Source organism: Aplidium turbinatum, chromosome 10 (assembly GCF_918807975.1).
Source record: "Aplidium turbinatum chromosome 10, kaAplTurb1.1, whole genome shotgun sequence".
NCBI lineage: Eukaryota > Metazoa > Chordata > Ascidiacea > Aplousobranchia > Polyclinidae > Aplidium > Aplidium turbinatum.
Genome location: NC_137481.1, coordinates 4,433,613 through 4,454,673, shown reverse-complemented (window position 1 = coordinate 4,454,673; position 21,061 = coordinate 4,433,613). Strand labels below are relative to the sequence as shown.

Here is a 21,061-nt window from a genome sequence, read left to right as displayed (position 1 = left end):
GCTATTTCTCTGATGGAACGTTTAGCACAGCTCCAAGCCATCTCTTTCAACAGCTATATGCCATCCATGCTATTGAATTAGGCACAATTGTACCTCTTGTCTATGCTCTTCTTCCGAACAAAGCTGCTCAAACCTATTGTCGACTTTTGCAGGCTATAAAAAACCTTCGACCTCAAATAAATCCAATGTCCTGGATGACAGACTGAGAAGGCTGCAATCAATGCCATTCAAGACAATTTTCCCGCAACTTCACTGACGGGCTGCTTTTTCCATTTACAGCAATGTGTTTGGCGTAAAATACAGCAATTTGGATTGGTAGCAGCTTATAAAGAAGATGATGGAAAGTTTGCAATGAGTGCGCGGAGCCTGGTAGCACTAGCTTTTGTACCAGAACAAGACGTTGAGAACGCATTACAAGCCCTAGTGATAGATGAAGAATTTGATCACCGAATTCAGCCTGTAGCTGATTACTTTGAGGACACTTGGATTGGTCGACCAACTCGCCACGGGCATCGAAGACCTGCTGTGTTCCCAAATAAACTTTGGAATGTTTATCAGCGCACTTTGCGTGGAGAGCATCGTACCAACAATAGCATTGAAGGGTGGCATAGACGTTTTCAATCAACTGTCGGTTGCTTTCGTCCGTCCATCTTTCGCTGCATCAACGCTCTTAAGAAAGAGCAAAAACATAACAAAGTCCTAATGGAACGTCTTGTGGCAGGCCACAATCCTCCATCTCAAAAAAGGAAATATGAACAACTAAATGAACGGATCCTTCGCATTGTGCAACAGTATGATGCTCGAACAACGGCTCAGTATCTGCGTGGAATTGCTCACAACTTTGGCATGTAGTTTTCTTGCAAACTATTTTCTGTTAGAATTGTCGGCTTTTGGTATGTAATTAAATTGAAACTGTTTTCTTATGAACTATTTTAGGTTTGAATTGTCGGCTTTTCTCTATTTTGTTTTTTGTCGTTAATCTCAGCTTTGAATTATCGGCTTTTAATTGACGGCTTTGAATCTTCGTCTTTGAATCGTCGTCTTTGAATCAACCGCTTTGAATTTTCGTCTTTGAATCATCAGCTTTGAATAAACGGCTTTGAATTTTCGGCTTTGAATTGTCTGCTTTAAATTGTCGTGCTACCGTGACAAACATATATGCAACGTTTTCTTTAACTTCTCGCCCCTCCCTCCCTGAAAACATTTCAGACCTCTGAATTCATTCCAGGCTTGGGTCTAAAAGTATCTCCCAGATGCGAATTTGTATATTACAAGTGGATGGAAACAGTAAGAGAAAATTTGAGAAAAAAAAATTCTCTATTTTTCTCTGAGAAACTTTATTTCACGTTCTCGTTTTTAGCGGCAAAACCAAATCAGTTCGCTCAGGGAAGGTAAACACTAGAACAGCGTTTCTTAACCTTTTCTGACTCTAGCACCCCTATAAACAGGCTTGAACAGTCTAGCACCCCCTAACTATCGTTTACATTCAACTTCTACAGTGCCGGCCAAAAGTTTAGCAGAGGCTGAAATTTTGACATGCTTTCAGATTGCTGGCAATATACTTTGTAATGAAGTCTCTTGTTGTCTAACAAACTGTGCTGCTGTTTTGATTCAGGATTTGGTATTTGACTTTTATTTACCAACAGAAATTCTATTATTTATAACCATATGTAAGTGAATCAACTCTCTTAAAACGACAGCACAGTTTGTTAGACAATAAGAAACTTCACTACAAAGTATACCGCCAGCGAGCAAAAAGCATGTCAAAATTTCGACGCTGCTATTAAACTTTGGCCTGCATTATTGAAAGGAAAGCATTGTCAAAAGGGTCTCGAGAGTCTGTTCACGTTCTGCAGTTGGATGCTTCAACTGGTGTTGCCGGAGTCTAGCAGGCTTCAAATTTGAGTTGCAAGAGACGAAATGTCAGGTCATACACTGTGCCCGGTCTGGTTCTCCACGATTGTCCAGGAATACTGTAAAGCCATACTTGATATATTCGTCACGCCGTTTGAGAATCTGCTGATACTGCCAGAAAGACGAAAAAATGCAGAAAAGTAAAATGACATTTTTTCGATATTATACTGCATGCATTCAGCCATAGCCGTACGAGCCAGGGGGGCAGCCGCCCCCCCTGTTGTTTCAAAACGTCGCAAATTTGGGCAAAATTTTGCAATTATTCGGGCAAAAATTGCTATATAAAAAGCTACAAAATTGCATGAATTAAGAAAAACTATAAATTAATATCTTTTACCTATCAAACTAAGTACAGTCTCTTATTTGCACAAGAAATGTGCCGCAAAATTTTCATTTGGCACACCCGTATTGATGTATTGTATTGCATGGTGATCAACCTGTAGTACGAAATGCATTTAACCAACTGCATCATGCCAATTTGGGCAGCCACCAAAGTATGTCTCTAATACTTTTGTGAAACTGCCCAAATCAAAACGCAAAATTTGCTATATAGCTAATTTTATTAATTTTCACAAATGCATCGTGTTGATTTAGGCAGCTGAAAACATGAAATTATTTGATGAAACTGATTAGTCTATTTATGCAAAGTTCTGCCCAAATTACCATGAGGCAGTTTCCCCAAAATGAACAAATTCATTAATTTTTCCCATTTACATAACTGTATCATTTAGATTTGGGCAACAAAAAATATGAAATTATCTGATCATAGTCTATTTATAAAACTGCCCAAATTGGCATGATGCAGTTGCCTCGGCATCAAAATTTACAAAGTCTTTAATTTTTTCATAATATCTATAAATGCATCATCTTGATTCTCGGCAACTACAGAAAATATATGTATTTATATAAATCTGGTGAATACTTTTATAAAACAATTCGGGTGGAGAGGTTACAGTACTTTTTCAACCATAAACGGACATAGCTAAGCAACACCACAACATTTAACAAAAAAATGTTATACCTGTTAAAAGTAATGTTAAGGTGTTGCTTAGCTTTGTTTGGTTACTTTTATGAAAGAGTCTGCTGCTATTCGGCGAGTTCCCTATTCTGCAATAGCCTTTTTCAGCGAGTTCCCTATTCGGCGATTTTTTGAAAATCCAACGACACCTTCTGCAAATCCGACGATTGAATATTATTCAATATTTAGACGTTGAATCAATGTCAATATGAACCGTTAGACTAATTGGGTTCTTTAAATCCTACGTCACTGTCTGTATGCAACCTTAGAATATATTAGTTATTTTTGTCATCAAATTACCTAGCCTAGCCTAACTATATTTTTAGAAGTAGTGCTGCCAGACCTTTTTATTTTTTGTACTAAAATTCGTATCATCAAAACTACTTTTCAGTTGGTTTTTCCCATTTTTGATCATAGATATGGTTTTTCTAGTTTTTCCTAACCTTGTCACCTATTCTGCCGCATTGATTGCTTTAAATTTTTGCACAATTGCAAGTTTAGCATGATGATGTAATAGAAGCATTTATTCTAGATTTCACCGACATAGTATTTCTATAATCCTCTGCTTAGTAAATTTTATTTGAATTTTCAAGTGTTTGCCATTATAGCCTACTAGTCTGGGAGCCTACGACAGAAGATTTCACCCCATAAGGTACAAAAGGTTTGACTCCTTGAAGTTACTGGGGTCAACCATGTCACTCACAAAAAGTATGGAAGATTGACCGCGCCGGGTGGATCTGGTCCCTAGAGCCCCCTAAAAAGCCTAAAAAGGGGGTTAATTTCACCCCATTAGGTACATGGACCAAACTTGGTGAAAACGAAGTTCTATGTCAGGACATCACAAAAATATCAAATCTAACAATATTTTCGAGTGGAAAGGTGATGTAAGACCTCCCCGAAAGTGACCCCCGGGGGGGTTAATTTCACCCCATAAGGTACATGGACCAAAGTTGGTCAAAACGAAGTCTTATGTCAGGACATCACAAAAATATCAAATCTAACAATATTTTCGGGTGGAAAGGTGATGTAAGATGCCTTCAAAGTGACTTCCCTTAATGTGACCCCCTCGGAAGGTTTATTTCACCCCATAAAGTACATGGACCAAACTTGGTCAAAACGAAGTCTTATGTCAGGACATCACAAAAATATCAAATCTAACAATATTTTCGGGTGGAAAGGTGATGTAAGATGACTTCAAAGTGACTTCCCTTAATGTGACCCCCTCGGAAGGTGTATTTCACCCCATAAAGTACATGGACCAAACTTGGTCAAAACGAAGTCTTATGTCAGGACATCACAAAAATATCAAATCTAACAATAGTTTTGGGAGGAAAGATGATGTAAGACTCCCCTAAAGTGACCCCCCAGGGGATTAATTGCACCCCATTAGGTAGGCTACATGGACTAAAGTAGGTTAAATCGAAGTCTTACTTCACGGCATAACAAAAATATCAAATCTAACAATATTTTCGGGTGGAAAGGTGATGTAAGATGTCATCAAAGTAACCCTAAGAGGGTTTATTTCACCATAGAGTACATGGACCAAACGTGGTCAAAACGAAGTCTTATAAGACACCACAAAATATCAAATCTAACAATACTCTCAGTTGAGAAGATGATAAAAGACCTACCCAAAAGTGAATCTCCTCCTATAATTTAATTTACTTCATTCCTTACTCGAACCAACCTTGGTGTAACGGAAGTGCTATGCCAGGACAGTACCAATGGATTAAATCTAAAAATATGTTTATTTAGGTTTTGGTGAAATACATTCACAAGCTGTCCCATGATGCATGAAATGGAACTATAGCCTACTTTACAAAAAGTTTTTGTATAAATCATGTTCAGTCAATCGAAAAAAGGCAAGAGGACATGACAATACATGGCTTTGTAACACCAAAAACAGAAAGTACATGAGAAGCATATAGGCTACAGCAGCCAGAAAATTGATCGAAGATCTTGATACGATCACTAAATGTTGAATTAATCGAACAACTGACTATCCAAATCAAAACGTTTCCAAGTGAATCATTTGGAACGTTAATTCAGGCAGTAATGAACATTTTCCAGCTGCTACAATAAATAACTCAATAAACCCAATGTAGTAAATTTTTGTTTAATGCCATTTGCTTCATGTCTCTAATCAGTTATTGTAACTGTTCATTCATAAACAGAGATTGTTTGTGTAAATGTAAACGGTCGTTTCTTTATTCTTCATTGTCACTGCTGTCGCTTTCACTTTCTTCGTCTTATTTGGATAGTCAGTTGTTCAATTAAGTCAACATTTAGTGGTCGTATCAAGACCTTGGATCAATTTTCTGGCTACTGTAGCCACGGGCGCCGATCCCTATAGGACAGTGGGGACATGTCCCCACCATCTTTTTACATGTCCCCATCATCTTTTTACATTATTTTTGTAACGTAAAAGGGAAAATATTACCCAAATGTCACAATTTTACCAGTCAAACGTTTAAAATATATTGAAAGGGGGGACAACATTTTTATTTTATGCGAGGAAGCCCCAACCGTAGTAGAAATGTTTTATTATTTTTAGAGAAACCCTGGTGTAACTCGCAAATTGTATTTAATTTGGTTACGCCAGGGCCACACAGTGCAGAGTTTTAGAATTACTTTGAAAGAGTCGTACAAGCATGTAGTGCAGTAAGTGTAGCTTGCGTTACTTTTGTATAAGAAAAAAGCTATTTTTTCAGTTATTATTACATTGAGGTTAAGAGCTGCTGAAATGTCTTTACCGGTTTGGCAAAAAATTGTATATAGGAAAATCAGCAGTTGGAAGGCTGGCAGGCAGCTTTTTTTCAATTGAAAAAACTCTTACCCTACCCAATTTTTAAAAGACTTGTCACGTTCCAAATCGTCTTCAGTATGGACATTGGACATGGCCATGGTCAACCTCCTAAACTTCAAGATTGATCGGTCAGAGTATTTTGCAGTCATTGACAGCTCGCAGCAAAATCTTACTGACTATTTCAAGTCGACCGATCTTGAGCACTACAAAATTCTACAAGAATCACTCTTTAGTGGAAAGCTACAATCACATTTGGTAGACGATTATCTTCAGTTCTTTGACACAAAGTCCCTTGCACAAGATTTTCGAATGATATTCAAGAAGATACCATCCGCTGTTTGGCAAATGTTTCCGCAAGTGGAACTTTTGCTCATATCACCAGCCCGCTCGTGTTCAGCTGAACGCTCATTTTCAACTTTGCGACGTATCAAAACTTTGTTACGATCTACCATGACACAGAAACGGCCAAATCATGCAATGGTCTGCTATGTGCACAATAAAGTTTTGAATTCGATCAACCTTCATTACAAGCCAAGGATCAACCAAGGACTTCGTTTTTAATTCGCCGGAGACTCGTTGCCGAGTTGCAATGTTTGAACTTCTGCTGTCCAATGCTGACACTGACAATTAAAATACATCGCATTAGACTTGTAGCCTATCTACTGTAGGCCTATTTGTTTGTTTGTTGAACAGACCCCAATCTTTCAGCTCGCTTCGCTCGTCTGCCCTTTCTTTCCTAGTAAATGTCCCCACCAATCTTAGAGAGCGATCGGCGCCCATGACTGTAGCCTATATGCTTCTTATATACTTTCTGTTTTTGGTGTTACAAAGCCATGTATTGTCATGTCCTCTTGCCTTTTTTCGATTGACTGAACATGATTTATACAAAAACTTTTTGTAAAGTAGGCTATAGTTCCATTTCATGCATCATGGGACAGCTTGTGAATGTATTTCACCAAAACCTAAATAAAAATATTTTTAGATTTAATCCATTGGTACTGTCCTGGCATAGCACTTCCGTTACACCAAGGTTGGTTCGAGTAAGGAATGAAGTAAATTAAACTATAGGAGGAGATTCACTTTTGGGTAGGTCTTTCATCATCTTCCCAACTGAGAGTATTTTTAGATTTGATATTTTGTGGTTTCTTATAAGACTTCGTTTTGACCACGTTTGGTCCATGTACTCTATGATGAAATAAACCCTCTTAGGGTTACTTTGATGACATCTTACATCACCTTTCCACCCGAAAATATTGTTAGATTTGATATTTTTGTTATGCCGTGAAATAAGACTTCGATTTAACCTACTTTAGTCCATGTAGCCTACCTAATGGGGTGCAATTAATCCCCTGGGGGGTCACTTTAGGGAAGTCTTACATCATCTTTCCTCCCAAAACTATTGTTAGATTTGATATTTTTGTGATGTCCTGACATGAGACTTCGTTTTGACCAAGTTTGGTCCATGTACTTTATGGGGTGAAATACACCTTCCGAGGGGGTCACATTAAGGGAAGTCACTTTGAAGTCATCTTACATCACCTTTCCACCCGAAAATATTGTTAGATTTGATATTTTTGTGATGTCCTGACATAAGACTTCGTTTTGACCAAGTTTGGTCCATGTACTTTATGGGGTGAAATAAACCTTCCGAGGGGGTCACATTAAGGGAAGTCACTTTGAAGGCATCTTACATCACCTTTCCACCCGAAAATATTGTTAGCTTTGATATTTTTGTGATGTCCTGACATAAGACTTCGTTTTGACCAACTTTGGTCCATGTACTTTATGGGGTGAAATTAACCCCCCGGGGGTCACTTTCGGGGGGGTTTTACATCACCTTTCCACTCGAAAATATTGTTAGATTTGATATTTTTGTGATGTCCTGACATAGAACTTCGTTTTCACCAAGTTTGGTCCATGTACCTTATGGGGTGAAATTAACCCCCTTTTTGGGCTTTTTAGGGGGCTCTAGGGACCAGATCCACCCGGCGCGGTCAATCTTCCATACTTTTTGTGAGTGACATGGTTGACCCCAGTAACTTCAAGGGGTCAAACCTTTTGTACCTTATGGGGTGAAATCTTCTGTCGTAGGCTCCCAGACTATACTTGCTCAAGCTAAGTCAAATTGAAATTACAATATTCGATTGTTGCGTTTTGCTTAAACTATGAAGAGAAGAAAAGGCAGAAATAAAGAAATGAATATGAAGGATTGGAGGTCATGAACAGTTTTAATTATTTAATTAATTTGTAATTTTTCGTTTGTTTTTGGTCCATTTATGCTGACATCTATTGATATTGTAGGCTAATTCTTATTTCGACTCAGTTGTACTGACATCTATTGATGTAGGCTAATTTTTATTTCGACTCAGTTATGCTGACGATTCCTAATGGAAGAAAACCGGTTCCATAACATAAATTTATCTTATTGAAATACTATTGTGTGTGTTAGCCTGATCAAATGTTTTAAGGTTCAGACCAAGGAAAAAAAGCTATTGATTTATTTTCTTAGTGATATTGCTTTCTGTATTAGGTAGATCGCCCATTTGAGGAAGTGTCATAGTACCAGATCACCTTTTTCAGTTGGTTTTTCTCATTTTTGATCAAAACTACTTTAATTAATTGAACAAAGTTTATTTGAAGTAGTATGTTTGTGTTTTATTGCATTTAATTATAATTTATCTATTGTTATGTACTTTTTTCTGAATCCGCATGGTCACCCTGAGCCGGTTTTCTACAATGTTTATTTTTCTGAGTCTTTTATGACATCTCAACTGAATATTTAAGTGGGGTTGTTTTATATTTGTTGTGTGTAAAACAATATTTATTACTCCTACCTACCTAAATACCTACCTACCTACCTACCTACCTACCTACCTACCTAAATCTTCAAAGATGAATTCAGTTGTTCTATCTTGATTCCTTTGGTAAGAAATTCTAGCTAGCTGGTGATCAGTGGCGTAGCCAAGGGGGGTGAGTTGGGGTTGCACCCCCCCCCCTTTGGCAAGCGTGTGACGTCACGATATTGAGAATGATGCTTTCAGTCTATGCTTCTAAAACAAAATACAAAATTTGCCTTATTTTAAATGAAACATGCAAAGAGCGAGTTTTGCCATTACCAATCATTCAAATATCTCAGCCAGGAATTAGCAACAAGAAAACATAGAGACTTGTAGCTTTATTTCCGAAAAATGCCGAAGAAAACATGATCTTATCCTTTTGCTATGCCACCGGACAGCACCATTTTACAGGAATATTCATACCCACATTTTTGTTAAAAATACTCTCAGAATGCACCAAATTCAAAATAATTTTTCAAAATTTCCTGGGGGTGGCCCCCCAGACCCCCCACTGCTGGGTGTCGCCATAAGCAAAACACGCCGTCAACCCCCTTTCAAAATTCCTGGCTATGCCACTGCTGGTGGTCTTATTATGCTAGTTTTTCACTGTTATTATACACCGCATACATTATATTTGGGCAATTTCTATAAAAGCGTGCACATTTGGGCAAATTTACGTTCTGCCCCCCCAAAATGGTTTGGTCTCGTACGGCTATGCATTCAGCACCCCCTTCAGTCTATTTCAGCACCCCCATAGGGTGCTAGCACCTTCGGTTAATAAACGCTGCACTAGAACCTGACCATAAAATCAACTAGGATAAAAGAGAAGCATAAGCTGAAAGAAAAAAAAATTGGATTTCAAGACCAAGAAAATAAAATGAGAAGCTTACATAATTAGAAATAGTTGACGCAGCCAGAAAAAAATGGAATGGTTGCCAATGTCAACTGTCAAACAAAGATTTGTCAAAAGACTACACTGTCATTAAAGCAAAATTTCAAATCGCAAGATTTATCATGAGACTTTTGTGTCCAAAAAAGTTACTTTTTCAGCATCTACTTTGTAGTTTTGTTGGCTTTGCAAAAATGAATTGGTCTTCTTTAAGATCATCCAACGTCTGCTCTTTTTTTACATCGTTTCTACATCGCTAAACGTTCGAACAATATTAAGTGACAACTTTTAATGCCTGGGTTGCTCGACATATTCTGATGTTGAAATATTTCCACCAGGTACGCTCAATGAAGAACAGTCCTTAAAATGCGTTGCTTAAGCGCACACCCCGGGAGCCAAACCAGTGCCGCTCGATCTTGCAGTTTCGTGACGAACAAAGTCGCCACTTAATGAGAGATTTGAATATAACCTAGTTGCTTTTAGAGCCAAAAAGCTTGTAAGACGCGATGTTTAGCTCCAAAAAATTACTGCATGAAGGATCTAAAAAACAAAAACTTGAAAAAAAAAAGCTTAAAAATTGCGTTCAAGGCTCTCATAACGAGATTTAGCTTGTAAAAGTTCAAGGAAACGTTTTTAGGATATTCATGAACTTTGATGTCACAGGCTAGTTGTGAGCTCCCTCTTTTATGGTGACTGATATCTTGATAAATTACTTGGATGCAGTTTTTCTAGCAACAGTACATTGGTGAATGGTTGGACTCAAGTTGCCCACCTACTTGTAGTGAGTCTTGGTAATACACGTCTGTGAAGCGAATGGCAACAACCAGAGATCGCAACTCACAGGACACCCGGGGCAATAAAGAGGCAAAGCCTGGGCCGGTGTCCAACGAGAGGAACTCATCCTGCTTGATGAGCACATAATCCACTGGCTGCTGTGCCTGAATATAACAACGTAACCGGCGGTTGAGCTCTCGCGCTCTGACGGCTTTGGATGTTCCTGCTCGTAGGGTAGCAGAGGTGGCTATCCCTTTCTATCGAAGGTCCCCCTCCGTAATCTGGAAAGTTTGGAACCCCTGGCTGACTCGTGAAAGGACTGCGTCATAGAAAATACGACTCCAGCAATCAGAAGCTCAATTTCCTAAGAGCAGAAGCTCCGTAGTAAGCATCCGAGCGCGCAATTTTCCGAACGTTCCAGTGATATTGCTTTGTTAATTGTGATGAAAGCAACAGAGATGTTTAAAGCACTGCTTTTAGCTTCCAAGCTTCATTTTGACGTCGTTTCGATATCGCAAAACGTTGCAACGACATGAAATAACAGTTGCAAAAGACAGTTTAAAGGCAAATTAAGCGTTAGCATGTAAGAGAAAGCGGGTAGGAAAAAATATTGAACATCTTGGGACGTTGATGATGATGGCGTATGAGCGATCTTTCCAGGCTAGATTGGAGGGCAGGAAATCTTCAGCCACTCAGCAGTCTCGTCGTCCAGAACCCTCAGACCATGCGCACCGTGTGGAGGCCGGTGGCTTAGGTAGTGGTGGATGACATGGTCTGCGGTCTGTTTCGTGGCACCACACTCGCATTCTGATGAAGGAGCCAGGCCCCACTTGTGCATGTCCGAACGAAAGCGGCCGACGCCAGTTCGCAGGCGGTTAAGCCTGACCCACGCAAGCTTTGCGAGGGACATTCCTGGTGGACGGGGATCGGCGTCGGGTATGAAGTCACGGAGCATGGAGGTGTGATTTTGCCACTCCGTGTTCTACATGTGGTTCGTCCAGTGTGCCGCACTTAAACCAAGTTCTTCTGCGTTCTTAAGGAGTTGTTGTGCGGCAGGCACAAAGGGGCGTCTTGATTTCAGCCGCAGCTTTATAGGTGGTGGTCTCTTGAATGTTGCATGGAGGAGATGGTCCGGGTCCAAAGCGTGGCGAGCGAGAGAAATCGTGGCTCCTTTACGGCGTAGCTCAGCGGGTTGGATGCCTGCTAGGATGGGTAGGCAGTCCGTTGGTGTGGGACGCAGGCATCCAGTCACAGTACGCAGTGCGTCGTTGATGGCGGTATCAATCTGGTGGGTGTGAGAACTACGACACCAGACCGGCGCGCAGTACTCAGCGGTGGAATGAACAAGGGCTAGGGTAGCTATACGAAGAGTTTTAGCACTAGCTCCCCAACCGGAACCCGCCAATCGCCTCAAAAGTGCGACGCGTGTAGATACTTTTTTGCGCAGTGACTTCAAGTGCCGGCGGTACGTGAGTGACCTGTCCAGGGTTATGCCGAGGTATGTAGGTTCGGCACAGTAGGGAAGGCGTTCCCCATCAATCTTGATGTTTATCTCACGCTGTGCCTCCCGGTTGTTAAGGTGGAAGGCCGCCGACACTGTCTTTGACTTGCTGAGCTGTAGCTTCCATTTCTGGAGGTATGCTGGTAGTGTTTGCATGTCTTGGCTGAGGTTCCTCTCCACTGACTGCCAGTTTCCTGCTGAGTGCAGGAGTGCCAGGTCGTCTGCGTAAGCATATTTCCTGGAGATGGTGGGGGGCAAGTAATAGGTGTATATGTTGAACAGGAAAGGAGCCAAGACTGAGCCCTGTGGGACGCCGTTTTTAAGTCGGCGTAGCCTGCTTCGACGACCGCTACCGGTTGTGAGGGTAAAACTGCGATTTTGCACAAGTTCCATCATCATAAGGACCATGTGTCTGTCAGGGAGCAGACGTAGTAACTTGCAGGTAAGGCCGCTATGCCATACGGTATCATAGGCAGCCGTGAGATCAACAAACACGGCGCCAGCCTTCTTCTTAGCCGAGAAGCTGTCTTCAATGTCTTGGGTCATAAGTGTGACCTGATCTACGGTTGATCGTCCGTGTCGGAAACCAGCTTGTTCACGGGGGAGCTGCGGATCTATTATTGGTTCGACACGGGCGTAGATGAGTCTCTCGAAGATCTTGAAGGGGATGCAGAGCAGTGAGATTGGACGGTAACTCTTCGGGTCTCCTGGGGGCTTTTTCGGCTTAGGGACTGCAACCACAAGGGCTCTTCTCCAGATTCTGGGAATTCTCAGGTGGCGCAAACAGAAGGAAAGGAAGTCTTTTAACCAGGACTTTAAGGAGGCAGCAGCATGGAGTATCAACTCCGGGCATAGGTGGTCGGGGCAGCATCATCTCATCAGCAGTCATAGCTTAGCATCATCTTGGGACGTTGAAACGATATGTAAAAAAGCGAAAAATTTTCATACAAGAGAAAGTGGGAGAAAACATTTTTGCTCTTGAGAAAATGTCTAATTTTTTTAAGGTCAAATTTTCTCGATTTTGTGTATCCAGTATCCACCTGCAGTGGTGCCACGGCTTGTGTTTTAGCACAAGATTTTGTGTTTTTACTTTTGATCTTGTGCTCTTGTGCTTTCCGATCGATTTTTAGCTAAATATTGTGTTTTTTGATCAAAGTCAAATTAATCATTGCTTTGATTTGGTTTGAGTTTGGTAGAGAATTAAGGACTGGAACTAAAAAGTTTTGGTAACTAGGTTTCTGGTACCGTACTTAGGCAATTAGGCATATTGATCAATTTTACTCATTGAGTTATCAGGCCTGACAAGATTAGCTAAAAACTTGATCAGAAGAGAGTACGGTATGTGCTCGTCATCAGACTCAGAGGTGGTGTTGCTAGATGCTATAGGTAACAAGAGCAACAAAAAGAGTAGGCTTACATCAGCATCAAATAATGACAATCATTTACCAAATCCCAAAACGAAAAAGTGGTAGGCCTATAAACAGCCTTTTAATCGTCAATGGTTAAATGATCCTTATTTTAAAAGTTCGATACAAGAAGACAAAACTGATCGATATGTAGCCTTTTTGTGATACCCGGTATTAAATTAAAAACCACGAATCGAAAGAGAACAGTGATTAGTAAGCATACGTATCTTCTCAATACTGTTGATTGCAGAGTCATGTTATTCTTCAAATTGGCACAAAATGGGTTGCAAAGGTTCAATTTTGCAATCTTGTGCTTTTGTATCCAAATCTTGTGCTTTTTTTCTTAAATTTTGTGCTTTTTCCGAATTTGCTGTGGCAGCATTGTCCACCTGTAATTAACAAATTCGCTTCCCAGACCACCCTGTAACGCTACTGCCTTTCTCTGTATGATACAGGCCTTAAAGGGGTATTAAAGGAAAAACCTGACTTGGCAATTTTCCACGTTCTTTGTGTTTAACATGCTACCATAAAACGATTTTCAATAAAATTTTGCCCCATTGCGGTCTGACCACCATTGTGCGCGTGCTTTTGTCAGAGCTTTCAAAACGAGATTGGCCTGAGCAACGAAGCGTGCGACTGTAAAGAACGTCATAAAGTCTACGTCATAAAGTCTAGCAATCAACCGATCACGCAATAATTGTTACTGCGGGCGATTTGACTGTAGGCTATGTATGTATTTACATCAAAACAGCACATTTTAACATCAAAACAGCAGACAGTTTGCTCAAAACATCAGATTGGTAACGTGGCTTTTGTTATTGCTGGACTTTATGACGTATTCTTGAGCTGTGTTTGCACGTTTTGGTCATTTTGAAAAAAATGAAAATAAATGAAACACTGGACTTTGGGCCTTGCCAGCGCCATTGAAAACAAATTTTTTTGGGTAATTGTTTTTGAAATGTATTCTTGAATGTTCAGTTTACTCATTTTAATGCTTAATTCCGGTTTGAAATTTTCCTTTAGTATGCCTTTAAAGATTAGCTATGCCTTTTTCAGAAAATATTGCTGCGAAATTAGGATACAAAAGAAACACTGAAGAAGCTATTCGTAGTTTGACTCAAGCACTTGACATTTCTTTCACGGAACGCAAAAGCCGCCAACGTATCGTCAATTTGCTGGTAAATGGTGAGTAGAATCTTGCAGTGCGTGCGTCAAAATCCACGCTGCTACTGACAAGATAGTGATGACGTCAGTTATTGTGAAAGAACAAATGAAGCTTAACCTTTGAAATAACGGATAGAAGACTGTTTATAGCTTACCTTAGGCCAACTACTAAGCTGTTAAAGCTCCTCTTTAGTCGAAAATCAGTTTTAGTTGAATTTTTTCAAAAACACAAAAATAACACTGGTCTACAAAAAAAAAAAAATTTCCGAGTTGATTTCAGTTTGAAAGCGGTTTTGACGTAATTTGAGGACGCTAAATTCAAAAATAAAATCAGTTTTTCTCAATCACATCAGGTTTTCTTGCAATTTTGGAATTTAATTTTCTGAAAGCTTTTTTACTTTGATGACATCGTCAGGTTACTTGCACTAAACCTTTTCGTAAAAAAAAAATTTAATTTCAATCTGTCATTGCATCTTTTTTGTAACTGATTAGAATATTGCGTAATCGTGCTAGTATAATAGATTGATAAGTGACATAATTCCATTTTACGTCCTAACAAGCTACAGCTGGCAGGTATTACTTCTTACATTCTTGTCTAAAAAGAAGTTAAAAACTTGATGGCTTGAACTTGAACATTATACAGTATTTGTGCTGTTCGTCATATGTTATCGCCAGAGCTGTCACAACGACCCTATTTGGTCAGTTGCAGACTTTTATTCCAGTAAAAAGCATCTGTTGGATTATCCAAATCTGGATCCTGCTATAATGATCTGTAGCTTATTGCAGTGCAATTCCTAAGCCAGTATTTGTCCGCCCCGATAGCTCAGTTGGTTAGCGTGTGGAACGTGTGGAATGCACTTGAGAAACGCATTCTAAGGACTGCGCTCCATTCAGTGGTACTTAATGGATGGAATAATTCTCTTGCGACAACGCTTCAACAATCGGAAACTTCACTTTGTCATCTCGGTAATCGGCCCTATGTCAAAGGCCTCTATACAAGTATGCGAAACTACCAGGAATAACCTATCAAGGCTTTGTCTGTTCGAGGATAAAGATTCAAAACAAACCAACCAACCAACATATTTACCAATCTCGCTGATTTTGAAGACAATGATTTGGTCTAAATCACTGTTTCTCAACCATTTTTGGCCCAACGCCCCCTTTGTAAACTGGCGAAATTTTACCGCCCCTCAAAACAAAAATGATTAATTACGAAAAGCTAATATATATCTGCGAGCATGAAAACAGTATGCTGGTAGTAGTGGTTACGTCATAGTGGAACTCACCAGATTTTGTGATATAACTTACTGAAAAATTACTGAATTTAAATTTTAAATAGATAGCGTTTGTCAACAAAACGGTTGATCAATCAAATACGACGATGGTGTAAGAGAAATTGTTTGGCTATCGTGCGAGCATGTAGAGTAGACTATCCAGACAATGATGTGACGAAATCGTTGCGCTGGTCGGTAGATGGGTTAAACCAAAATGCCCCCTAACATGGCCACCTGGAGATGCAGCCTGATTTGTCACATTTTTCAGATTTTGATTACCTATTTTGATTTTAACATCTGATGATGTTAAAACCTATTGTGTCATCTGGGGAAAACAGTAAAGAAGCAGAAAAAATATAATTTAAAAAAAAATTCATTTAAGCAATCGTCCAAAGTTGGCAAAATCCGGAAATTTCTGCAAAATGTGACAAATCTGGCCGTATCTTTAGGCAGCCATGCCCCTAATAATCAAAACGCCCCCCTTACGCCGAGGTAATCATACCGCTCCCCTGCAAAATCAAAACGCCCCCGAGGGGGCGGTATCGTCCCGTTGAGAACCACTGGTCTAAATGAACTCACCAGACGAAAAAAACATGTCGATTTTTAGCGATTGGTTTATCCATCCATGGCCACCTAAAGATACGGCCTGATTTGTCACATTTTGCAGAAATTTCCAGGTTTTTCTAACTTTGGGCGAACGTTTAAATAAATTTTTCTAAAAATTAAATTTTTACGCTTTCTTTATTCTTTTCCTCAGATGACACAATAGGTTTTAACATCCTCACATGTTGAAAAACAAAGAAAATTTGATTTCGAAGATTTTAGTCAGACTGTTAATTTTCAATAACAGTCTGATTTTGCGTTTTTCAACTTACTTTTTCTCATTTGCTATTGCTTCCCCAAGGCAACGAAAAAGTTTTATGTCATTGGGAAACCGTAAAAGTAAAAACATCTTAAAAAATATCAGTCAAGCACTAACAGTAGCTGTAATCAAAATCTGCAAAATGTGACAAATCAGGCCGCATCTCCAGGTGGCCATGATCCATCCTAATTTGTCATTGAAGCCTTCGACACTTAATCAAGCAGATTCAAAATGATTATTCGCGACTTTAATCTTTCCAAACATTCTTATGAGCTGTTGGCCTAGAGATTGAAAGAAAAAAAACTTTTTCAATCAGGAACTAATGTTACTTTCTACCAAAACAGTTGAAAGGAGTTCCTTCAATTCTTCACTTCTGTTAGATTGGTGTATTGCCATAGCATTGAAGGGCTCCTATTTGCAATGGGCTTTAGTATGAAGCTGAAGAGTGGAGACTCTTCATAGCTCAATAAATTGTCAAATTCAATTCTACCAAAATGATGATGACCAGTGATAATTAATGCAAAGAAATACATTGAGCATTTTCGGCGTAGCAATGTGCCATTGTCAGAAAAAAATAATAATTCAACCACATCTGCAGAAAAAACAATAAGTTAGTCAGAAATCGAGTTTTTTTTATACTAGCACTGCAAACGATACTTCAGAATTATGCAGCACACCGCAACATCAGACAAGAGTAAAAAGGGAAGTTGCACAATTAGGCCAGGAACAGATCACGTGAAATATAAAAGATGAGCAAAAACGCTGTTGTATTTCCAGACGTTTAATATAAAATAAGCAATAATAACCGTAGCAGCCAACTAAGTGAGAAAACCATTTACCTCTTGTACTTACTAATAATAATAATGTTATGGTTTTATTTATTGTCGCTCTACAACTGCTAAGGTGTTTTAGCGACAGGGCTCATTTTTAATTTTTTATGTCAGGTTTATGATGTTATCACATTATTACCCGATTTATTCTCACTGCAATATGCAAGGGGGAACGCAATCAGTACCAATTTTAAAGTCTTCGGTTTGACCCGACGTGGAATCGATCTCAGATCTACCAGCACCAGAGCCCAAGGCGAAACCACTCGGCCACTAAGCTGGCTTGTACTGACTGATTCAGTGTATAAAAGCAACGCAATATATAGTAAGAAAGAAACGCAGAACAATCAACTGAGGAACGTGGTACAGAACGCTTAATTGATTACACGCGCTGTGCGGTGGTAATCAATTCCAACGTCTGTACCAGAAAACGTTGAATGTAATTATGTAGTGAGGCTGGTCACAAGTTACATAACATCAACGTAAAAATAACAACTATAACGAACGCAAAAAAAGTTGATTGAAACGAAGGTGTAAAAAGGGAAACTGCATGCATTGATTGCTTGTTTAGCAGAGATTATTAAGCGTGATGTACAGAGTTACGATGTTGTTGGGTTGTGCTACTTCGTTCAGAAATATCTTTTGCAACTTTAGTACAGTAAAAACTTAATTTCTAATTCTCTTTTTTCTCGGATGTACCGGTGGTTAAGATGTTAGTGTTCCAAGTATTTCTTTGTATTTATTATTTGAAATAAAATAATTTAAAATTTAGTTTTTAGTGATTTGAACTCACTACCAAAACCTCAGTTAACAATTTGCTCCCAAGCAAAACATATAACACTTCTCAATTGTAATTCATCTTATATCAGCCAGTTACCTGCTTTATATTTGAGATCTTAGCTATTTTTCTTTAGGTAATCACAACTGGGGAAGCCCCCCTAATGCGGCCATGGAGAGACTCAAGACTGCTTACGAAGACAAAATTCCAGAGGTAGACAATACATTAGATTTAGAAGCACTGTTGGAGACCGTCAAGATTAAACAACGACGGTGTGCGCTTAAGCGACACACTTCAATAATTGATTGGCTTACCCATTTGCGGCATCTAGTGGATGGAATGATGTACAAGCAGCAACACTTCAACAGCAAGAAAAAGACTCGTACTGTCAAGTTTCCCGACCACTTCTGCATCATTACAAACAGTTGCGTTGACAGAGGAATCTAGAAGATACTTTTAGATCACGGCACAAGATAATTTTAGTGGCCCTTAACCTTTCAAAGGTCCCCGGGAAATTGAAGGAACCATCGTATATTTTAAAGGATATATTACTAAAAGTATTTTAAATTGGGGTTGAGGGTGTCATTGGTACCGGCTCAACGATCCTGATCACAAACACGCAAACTGTCTAAGATTAAGCTTTCTCAGTCTGAAAAAAATAATCCTACACTCAATCAATCTTGGAAAGCACATGAAGGCTACTTTTCTCTTTCAGATCTACGTTGTGGCGTATGGAAGAGAACATGCAAATGGTCGTGCATACGAGGAGCTTCAAGAGCTTGCAGTTCCTAACAAACTATTTCTTACCAATCCTAAACTTGAATCACTTGAACAATCATACGACGATACAAAACAAAGTCAGTTGTTGGTCTGCATTAAGTCCGTGTAGTTTTAAACTTTTTGAAATTAAATCCATTACTTTGTTGAGTTTGTGCTGAGCTTTTTCATGGTTCCTCTTGCATAGGGTTACCATATGTCCTCTTGTAAGAGGATTTGTCCTATTTTTATTTCAGAGAAATAGATGGTTTCCGAGTACACTCAAAAACGCTCAAATGTCTTATTTTTTTGCATTTTGAATTTTTTTGTTGAAATTTTCAACACGATTTCATTTTCATTTGTCCTGAAGGCCATCTGATTTGTAAAAGTTTTCTTTACCACTGTAAAATTCTGATTCATACATTTTAAAAGAAATTGGCATACCTTGTTGAACTGTTGTGGTAAACAATCTTAAACGTTCATTGTTTTGCGGTTGTGTGAGTAGAGCTGCAAGTTTACTTGTGAAGAATTTTCCTCATTTGAGAAAAGTGATCAACAAACTTATGACAAAAGAAATCTGTGACGAAATCAGAAAAATTAAGAAATCGAAAAAATAAATGCAACATTATAAATGTGACCTAAACAGAAAAAATTGCTAAAGAGTTTATCGTATTTATATTTTACGGTGTTCACACTTTAAAAAAAAATTACTTTTTTACCCAAATCTATTTTATATTGCCAACCAAGAACACTTTGGGCCACTGCTGCACGACAAAGAGAATATTGGAAAAATTTACGAACTGAGCATATACTGTAGTTCATCAAAGGCCCCATCGGCTATGATACTGTAGTATTTTATATTTATTCAACGCTTGTAGACGTTGTTGATTACCAACTGAACAGTTTGGCTCGTTTGTTACGTGAAGCGGATGGAAAAGAATGTCCAACAGTGCACTATGCAGTATGCGTAACATGGCTTATAGGCCTACTGCGAAAAAAAAGTGTGGCATGCATTGCATACTTACAGCTTATGTAGATGCAAATAGAACACATTTCATCACTGATGCAGCCACAATGGTGCAAGAAACAGTCCTTTACTTGAGTCCGTTTTAGCATCTTAATGGTTGTGTACTTGTGTACAATTTCAAACACATTTCGATTTGTCACATTTCGTAGATTTTTGCAATTGTTGCTGTCTGACTGAAATTCTCTAGTCAGAACTTTTCACTTTTCCTAGGGATGGTAGAAGTAGGGGATTGCTCACTCAAAAGTAAGGTGGACAACTGGAGGGTCACAATGTTATGACAAAATTTGATGCAACTACAGCTTGAGGTCTACTGCCATATGTCGCATACTCAGGTGCAGCTTATATGACCTGCCCAGGTGTGTACATAGTGTGTATGGCCAAAATAAATGTAGGAAATATGTGATATCATGTTTATTTAATAGTATTCAAGTCATGATAATGCAGTGGTAGACTTCACGCAACACAGGTAACGGTAGGCAGCCTCACACTGCTGCAGTAAGGCTTTGCAGATTTTCTAGCACCCAAAATTTTAACCTAATATAGCAATTCATTTGATGAGAATGAATTTACTTAAAAGCAAAGAAAACGTTGTGCAGTTCTTCTAATTTTTGAACTTCTTAGTAACCCCCCAGCTGTCCATTTCGCAAGAAAAATCAGTAAAGTGAGTCGTCCCGATATTCTACTGTCCCTAACTTTTCCCTGACTCGTAATAATATAAGCGCTTTTTGTTGCCTTGTAAAAGCAGTAAAAAATGAGAAAATGTAAGTTAAAAAACATTCAACTCAACTGTTAGCAATAGTGGCTATCAGAGTGACTAAAATTTTCTCTGTAAAATTGTTTTCGTTTTTCTGAACCTTGTGATGTTGAAACTATTTTTACCCTAAGTTACTATTTACCTAAAAAGATGTGAAAGATTCTTCAAACTTAAAATTCTACGTGCGTTTTACTTGCTTGAGAAACCTGTCCTCTTTTTAGGCGATGAAAATGTGGTAGGCTTACTCTTGCGAAACTTCAAATCGTAGTTTGTATAAAATTAATCAAAATTTACAATTGTACGTAAAACATCGGAAACTGTAATACGTTGTTTATAGCTGTGGAAACTCATGTAAAAGGTCATGGGGTACAACAACCTGTAAAAACGGCCAACAAATCAGTCTCTTTTCACATTGTTTCAAGGTTTTGCAGAAATTGAATATATGCTGAAACGTTAGATGTGCTGGCTGGAAAA

General features: G+C 38.9%; 1 protein-coding gene across 1 annotated transcript; it reads left to right on the top strand.

Moving 5' to 3' along the window:
• Nucleotides 1–351: 351 nt before the first annotated feature.
• Nucleotides 352–852, top strand: LOC145778417 (uncharacterized). Its single transcript, XM_082589896.1, has one exon. It carries the CDS (start codon nucleotides 352–354, stop codon nucleotides 850–852), a length of 501 nt encoding a protein of 166 aa, XP_082446022.1.
• Nucleotides 853–21,061: the final 20,209 nt, after the last annotated feature.